The following is an 8,620-nucleotide window of genomic DNA, read 5'->3' as shown; positions in this document are numbered from 1 at the left end:
ATTTTTGAAATGTTAAAATTATGTCAGCAAGACCTAAGAACCTGAAAATGAAACTGGGAATTGAAAATGCACATGTTTCTCCCTGAGTGAAAAGCCAGCCCAAGAATGGAATTGATAAGGATATTTGGGTTATAAAGGAATATGCTTGGGAATGGCTGATCCACTGTCCTCTATCCATGTTACATACCAACAAACTTAAGAACCAACCCTGCCTGCTACAGGAGCATACAAAATAAAATGAATGAATGACAAGTATTATGTACTGAAGGAATTATGAGCTCTTTTTCTATTGAATGGTGTGACACTTGTCCAAAAGAAGATAAAATGCCAGGATGACTTTTGTGTCTCCAAATTCACATTACAAGCAGTCTCATACTGTGAACAATGTGTGTGACATCGGTGCACATTAGCAAAGTAAATACTTGGAATGGATTGGCCACAGATGTTTCAAAATGCCAAGTGCACTATTACAAAAAGAATTTAAGCCTACAATGGGCATGCAGAAGAGTTTGACAGATGGTAGAGGGAAGTCTAAAATATACTTCTGTGTTACTTTCTCTCCGAGCTCACCAGTAGTCATTTCAGCAGCTGGCTGTCATCTCAGTAAAGATGTGAGGAGAAGCAGAGAAGAATCACAAACATGAAACTGATTGTTCCTCATTCCATTAACTTTGATCTTATCTCTTAAGGGCTATGGATGCAGCTTCTGAGGCCTACGAACTTGCGGAACGTCTGACCAATAGCATTCTTCACCTCATTATTTCTCAGGCTATAGATAATGGGGTTCAACATGGGGGTCACAACAGTGTAGGACAATGACAGCAGCTTCTTGCTCTCAGGAGAATTATTGGACTTAGGCCGGAAGTAAGTGAGACTTGATGATACATAGAAAAGAGAGACAACAAGGAGGTGGGAGGAGCAGGTAGAGAAGGCTTTATGCTTCCCTTTAGCTGATGGAATCATGAGGATGGCAGCAGTGATGCGAGTGTAGGAACACAGGATCAGCAAGCAGGGCATCATGACAACCAGTATGGTTCCAACCACTGCATAGATCTCAAACAGTGCAGTGTCTGCACACACCAGCCTCAGCACAGGTGGACTGTCACAGAAAAAGTGGTTCACTTTGTTGGCGCCACAGAATGGAAAGCTGAAGAGCCATGTGGTCTGCACAGTAGCTACAGGAAAGCCTGGAAACCAAGAGGCAAAAGCCAGTTTGGCACGTGTCCTTGGGTTCATGGTCACAGGGTAGTGCAAGGGGTAGCAGATGGCTACGTAGCGGTCGTATGCCATGGTGGCCAGGAGGAAACATTCAGCAGCTCCAAAGAAGAAGAAGAAATACATCTGAGTGGCACAGCCACGGAAGGAGATGGTTGTGTCCTGGACGATCAAGGTCCCCAGCATCTTGGGCACAATGACGAGGTTGAAGCCGATCTCCAGGAAGGACAAGTTCCTGAGGAAGAAGTACATGGGACTATGCAGCGTGGGGTCAGCTAAGGTAATCAGAATGATGAGGCTGTTTCCCATCAGGGTGACCAGGTAGATGATGAGAAACGTCAGGAAGAGTAACGACTGTATTTCGGTAGGGAGGGATGAGAAGCTCATGAGGATAAACTCACTAACTCTTGTCAGGTTTCCTCCAGCCATATAGGATATAGGAATTAACCGTTGGCTGTGGTCATGGAGATTTGATTGGAAGAGTCAGATTCTGGACTTGTTTTGCAGACTCTTTAGGTCAGGGAAATAGAGAAGGTTAAGATCTCAGAAGAGCACCTTTGTTGTCAAAGAATAAGGACAGGTAGAATGGCAAGAGCCTGATCTCTGAAAAGTGCAATAGCTCATTGCTTCCTACTTGTTTTTTATGATCCATTCTCCACTTTATTTCCATATTTGCTAAAACATGTTGGATCATATCTATTTGCACCCATTTTATCTGCATATTTAATGCCTCTAAGATGGGCTTATGTAAGAATGGTGGTGAGGCAAAGGAGTGGAGCCATATAGAAAATCTGAAGAAAATTTTCATTTATACCAATTATGTGTCTCCCTTTTTCAAAGATTCATTGCATTCACCTTCTCTACCTACTGCCAAAATTGGTAGTTACCTTTTGTATGCATCTAGAGACTGCAGCAAAACAATTGAGAAGTATCCAGTGGAGAAAATGAATTGTATCGTATTTTGTGTAAGGTGATTCAAACTAGGATTAAGAAGGAAAGTGGAAGAATGGGAGGAATATTTGAAGAGATGTAGTTTTATTGAGCTTTTTGTTCCTCTCTTGATATGAGAACTGCAAACTACCTCAAATCATATAATAATAATTCCCTCTTGCCCAAGCAGATATGAAGTAACAGCCTTAGGAGTTTCCTCTTCAGTCCAGCAAGGCAGCGACTGACAACTGATAATGAGGACCAGCTTTCGCTCTCATGACTAAGATTGATCAGAGCATTGTGCCACAGCTACACAGACAGTGAATGTGAGTGAAGAGAAGAGATTCCAAATACTTCTCTTTTAAAAATGGACAAATTTAAAAAGGAAAAGAAAAAGATTCCCCAAAAAAACTTTCTTTAAACTATGAGGGACATTAGAGTGAATGCAGAAAGGGAAACATTCATGAATGTTTATATAAAATAACAGACATATAAATAAGACTATATAAAATAAGACTATATAAAATAAGAGACAGAATTCAAATAATTGTGAAAAAATTCAATATTTACTTCACTTCCATCAAGGTCCAGTGATATGATGATTGTTCACAGAAGCTTAGAATCTACTGGAGGAGATATTATGTAATCAACTGCAATTAATCACAATGAACTTCACAACACAAGAAATACACAATACCTTATTGGCCTATGAGGAGCAGGGACACCTAACATAGTCTGTGAAGGTTTTATAGGCAACAGAGATGAAAATGATGTTGGCTGAAAGATAGGCAAAGCATGCATGGTGCTGTATAAAGTCATGAAAATATCATATGAAATGAAGTACCAGGAAAATGAGTAAAATCACAGAGGGAATAGTTTTTGAAGTGAAAGCACTCCTCAGCATGCAGCAAAAGAAATGCAAATACACTCACAACTATACATCTTGGTCTTTCGGTTATTTTTCTTTTAATTTTGAGAGTAAACTTCCTTTAAACATTCAGAGAGGGAACAAAAATGAAAAAGCAAAACCAAACAAGTTACAACCAAAAGACCCTTTAGGCTACATACAAAGAAACAACTCCATCTCACATCATTCACAAAACTGAATTCTAATGGATTAGAGCCCTAAATGTAAGACCTGAAACCATCAAACTCCTAGAAGAAAATATATAAGAAAAACTGTTAACATTAGTTTTGGCAACAATTTTTTGGGTCTGATGCCAAAAGCACAAGAAACAAAAGCAAAACAACTGAGACTATACCAACTAAAACGATTCTGCCCAAAAGAAGAAACAATGAACAAAATGAAAGGGCAATCTGTAGAATGGGAGAAAGTGTTTGCAAATCATATATCTGAGAAACAATGAACAAAATGAAAGGGCAATCTGTAGAATGGGAGAAAATGTTTGCAAATCATATATCTGATAATAGGTTAATATGCAAAGTATATAAAGAAATCAAGAACTCAGTAGCAAAAAAACAAACAATCTGGAGGGCGGAGCCAACATGGCGGCGTGAGTAGGACAGTGGGAATCTCCTCCCAAAAACATATATACTTTTGAAAATACAACAAACACAACTAGCCCTAAAAGAGAGACCAGAAGACGCAGGACAGTGGCCAGACTGCAGCTACACCAGCGAGAACCCAGCGACTGGTGAAAGGGGTAAGATACAAGCCCCGGCCCGGCGGGACCCGAGCGCCCCTCCCCCCAGCTCCCGGCGGGAGAACAATAGGCAGAGCGGGAGGGAGACGGAGCCCAGGACTGCCGAACACCCAGCCCCAGCCATCCGGGCCAGAGCGCAGACACAGTATATGCCCAGGGGGCCCTGGATACTGGGAGAACAGGGGGTAAGACCTCAGAGCGGGTGCTGAAGCTGATGCCCCTGTGACAAAGAAAAGCGGGGGCTTTTTGAAAGTCTTAAAGGGACAGGGACTTAACAGCTTGACGGAAACAACCCAGGTCACAGTACAGCAGCTGGAAATTACAGGGAAAACCGGGTGCACTAACCCCCTGGGCAACAGCTCTGAGACCCCTCACGGAGGCAAACAGTCAAGCAGCCCCCCCATCCATCACCCCACCGGGCGCTGCGAAAGCAGAGAAGCAGCCTGAGACAAATTCCGCCCACAGAAAGGGAAATTTCTCCCTCCCGGCCAGGCAAGACACAAAGACCCACTCTACACGCAATTACCCAACACAAGCCACTAGGGGTCGGAGTTGCCCAGTAAAGAAAGGCCAGTAATAAGTGAAAATTTTGGCCCTCCCAGCTGACAGTCAATAGCACCTGTCAACATGAAAAGGCAAAAAAATATGATTCAGACAAGACTAACCCAGACAGCTTCGGCATCTGCTACATCTTCCCCTGAGAAGGAATCTGGGGAGATAGATTTAGCCAGTCTACCTGAAAAAGAATTCAAAACAAAAGTCATAACCATGCTGATGGACTTGCAGAGAAATATGCAAGAACTAAGGAAGGAGAATTCAGAAATAAAACAAGCTCTGGAAGGACTTCAAAACAGAATGGACGAGATGCAAGAGACCATTAATGGACTAGAAAACAGAGAACAGGAACGCAGAGAAGCTGATGCAGAGAGAGATAAAAGGATCTCCAGGAATGAAAGAATTTTAAGAGAGCTGAGTGATCAATATAAAAGAAATAATATAAGAATCATAGGCATTCCAGAAGAAGTAGAGAGAGAAAAGGGGATAGAAAATGTCTTTGAAGAAATAATTGCTGAAAATTTCCCCAAACTAGGGGAAGAAATGGCCTCTCAGACCACAGAGGTACACAGAACTCCCATGACAAGGGATCCAAGGAGGGCAACACCAAGACACATAATAATTAAAATGGCAAAGATCAAAGACAAGGACAAAGTATTACAAGCAGCCAGAGAGAAAAAAAAGGTTACCTACAAAGGAAAACCCATCAGGCTATCATCAGACTTCTCAACAGAAACCCTACAGGCCAGAAGAGAATGGCATGATATACTTAATGCAATGAAACAGAAGGGCCTCGAACCAAGACTACTGTATCCAGCACGAATATCATTTAAATATGAAGGAGGGATTAAACAATTCCCAGACAAGCAAAAGTTGAGGGAATTTGCCTCCCACAAACCACCTCTACAGGGCATCCTACAGGGACTGCTGTAGATGGGAGCACTCCTAAAAAGAGCACACAACAAAACACCCAACATATGAAGAAGGGAGGAGGAGGAATAAGAAGGGAGAGAAATAAAGAATCATCAGATTGTGTTTATAATAGCTCAACAAGCGAGTTAAGTTAGACAGTAAGACAGTAAAGAAGCTAACCCTAAACCTTTGGTAACCACAAACTTAAAGCCTGCAATGGCAATAAATTCATACCTTTCAATAATCACCCTAAATGTAAATGGACTGAATGCACCAATCAAAAGACACAGAGTAATAGAATGGATAAAAAAGCAAGATCCATCCATATGCTGCTTACAAGAGAGTCACCTCAAACCCAAAGACGCGCACAGACTTAAAGTCAAGGGATGGAAAAAGATATTTCAAGCAAACAACAGAGAGAAGAAAGCAGGTGTTGCAATTCTGGTATCAGACAAAACAGACTTCAAAATAAAGAAAGTAACAAAAGACAAAGAAGGACATTACATAATGATAAAGGGCTCAGTCCATCAAGAGGATATAACCATTATAAATATATATGCACCCAATACAGGAGCACCAACATACCTGAAACAAATATTAACAGAACTAAAGGAGGAAATAGAATGCAATGCATTCATTCTAGGAGACTTCAACACACCACTCACTCCAAAGGACAGATCCACCAGACAGAAAATAAGTAAGGACACAGAGGCACTGAACAACACACTAGAACAGATGGACCTAATAGACATCTACAGAACTCTACATCCAAAAGCAACAGGATACACGTTCTTCTCAAGTGCACATGGAACATTCTCCAGAATAGACCACATACTAGGACACAAAAAGAGCCTCAGTAAATTCCAAAAGATTGAAATCCTACCAACCAACTTTTCAGACCACAAAGGCATTAAACTAGAAATAAACTGTTCAAAGAAAGCAAAAAGGCTCACAAACACATGGAGGCTAAACAACACGCTCCTAAATAATCAATGGATCAATGACCAAATCAAAATGGAGATCCAGCAATATATGGAAACAAATGACAACAACAACACTAAGCCCCAACTTCTGTGGGACGCAGCAAAAGCAGTCTTAAGAGGAAAGTATATAGCACTCCAAGCATATTTAAAAAAGGAAGAGCAATCCCAAATGAACGGTCTAATGTCACAACTATCAAAATTGGAAAAAGAAGAACAAATGAGGCCTAAGGTCAGCAGAAGGAGGGACATAATAAAGATCAGAGAAGAAATAAATAAAATTGAGAAGAATATAACAATAGCAAAAATCAATGAAACCAAGAGCTGGTTCTTTGAGAAAATAAACAAAATAGATAAGCCTCTAGCCAGACTTATTAAGAGGAAAAGAGAGTCAACACAAATCAACAGTATCAGAAATGAGAAAGGAAAAATCACAACAGATCCCGCAGAAATACAAAGAATTATTAGAGACTACTATGAAAACCTATATGCTAACAAGCTGGGAAACCTAGGAGAAATGGACAACTTCCTAGAAAAATACAACCTTCCAAGACTGACCCAAAAAGAAACAGAAAATCTAAACAGACCAGTTACCAGCAACGAAATTGAAGCGGTAATCAAAAAACTACCAAAGAACAAAACCCCCGGGCCAGATGGATTTACCTCGGAATTTTATCAGACATACAGGGAAGACATAATACCCATCCTCCTTAAAGTTTTCCAAGAAATAGAAGAGGAGGGGATACTCCCAAACTCATTCTATGAAGCTAACATCACCCTAATACCAAAACCAGGCAAAGACACCACCAAAAAAGAAAACTATAGACCAATATCCCTGATGAACGTAGACGCAAAAATACTCAACAAAATTTTAGCAAACCGAATTCAAAAATACATCAAAACCATCGTACACCATGACCAAGTGGGATTCATCCCAGGGATGCAAGGATGGCACAACATTCGAAAGTCCATCAATATCATCCACCACATCAACAAAAAGAAAGACAAAAACCACATGATCATCTCCATAGATGCTGAAAAAGCATTTGACAAAGTTCAACATCCATTCATGATAAAAACTCTCAGCAAAATGGGAATAGAGGGCAAGTACCTCAACATAATAAAGGCCATCTATGATAAACCCACAGCCAACATTATATTGAATAGCGAGAAGCTGAAAGCATTTCCGCTGAGATCGGGAACTAGACAGGGATGCCCACTCTCCCCACTGTTATTTAACATTGTACTAGAGGTCCTAGCCACGGCAATCAGACAAAACAAAAAAATACAAGGAATCCAGATTGGCAAAGAAGAAGTCAAACTGTCACTATTTGCAGATGACATGATACTGTACATAAAAAACCCTAAAGACTCCACCCCAGAACTACTAGAACTGATATCGGAATACAGCAAAGTTGCAGGATACAAAATCAACACACAGAAATCTGTGGCTTTCCTATATACCAACAATGAACCAACAGAAAGAGAAATCAGGAAAACGACTCCATTCACAATTGCATCAAAAAAAATAAAATACCTAGGAATAAACCTAACCAAAGAAGTGAAAGACTTATATTCTGAAAACTACAAGTCACTCTTAAAAGAAATTAAAGGGGACACTAACAGATGGAAACGCATCCCATGCTCATGGCTAGGAAGAATTAATATCGTCAAAATGGCCATCCTGCCCAAAGCAATATACAGATTTGATGCAATCCCTATGAAACTACCAGCAACATTCTTCAATGAACTGGATCAAATAATTCAAAAATTCATATGGAACCACCAAAGACCCCGAATAGCCAAAGCAATCCTGAGAAAGAAGAATAAAGTAGGGGGGATCTCACTCCCCAACTTCAAGCTCTATTATAAAGCCATAGTAATCAAGACAATTTGGTACTGGCACAAGAACAGAGCCACAGACCAATGGAACAGACTAGAGAATCCAGACATTAACTCAGACATATATGGTCAATTAATATTTGATAAAGGAGCCATGGACATACAATGGCGAAATGACAGTCTCTTCAACAGATGGTGCTGGCAAAACTGGACAGCTACATGTAGGAGAATGAAACTGGACCATCGTCTAACCCCATATACAAAAGTAAACTCAAAATGGATCAAAGACCTGAATGCAAGTCATGAAACCATTAAACTCTTGGAAGAAAACATAGGCGAAAACCTCTTAGACATAAACATGAGTGACCTCTTCTTGAACATATCTCCCCGGGCAAGGAAAACAACAGCAAAAATGAACAAGTGGGACTATATTAAGCTGAAAAGCTTCTGTACAGCAAAAGACACCATCAATAGAACAAAAAGAAACCCTACAGTATGGGAGAATATCTTTGAAAATGACAC

At 40.4% G+C, this 8,620-nt stretch overlaps 1 protein-coding gene across 1 annotated transcript; it reads right to left on the bottom strand.

Moving 5' to 3' along the window:
• Positions 1-684: 684 nt before the first annotated feature.
• LOC118914865 (olfactory receptor 10A2-like) lies at positions 685-1,644 on the bottom strand. Its single transcript, XM_036890132.2, has one exon. It carries the CDS (start codon positions 1,642-1,644, stop codon positions 685-687), a length of 960 nt encoding a protein of 319 aa, XP_036746027.2.
• Positions 1,645-8,620: the final 6,976 nt, after the last annotated feature.

The sequence above is a fragment of the Manis pentadactyla genome, chromosome 9 (genome assembly GCF_030020395.1).
Source record: "Manis pentadactyla isolate mManPen7 chromosome 9, mManPen7.hap1, whole genome shotgun sequence".
Taxonomy (NCBI): Eukaryota; Metazoa; Chordata; class Mammalia; order Pholidota; family Manidae; genus Manis; species Manis pentadactyla.
This window is presented reverse-complemented; position numbering and strand designations above follow the sequence as displayed.

Excerpts from the sequence above, each read along its gene's own strand:
- LOC118914865 (XM_036890132.2), bottom strand. The coding sequence starts at position 1,644 with ATGGCTGGAGGAAACCTGACAAGAGTTAGTGAGTTTATCCTCATGAGC.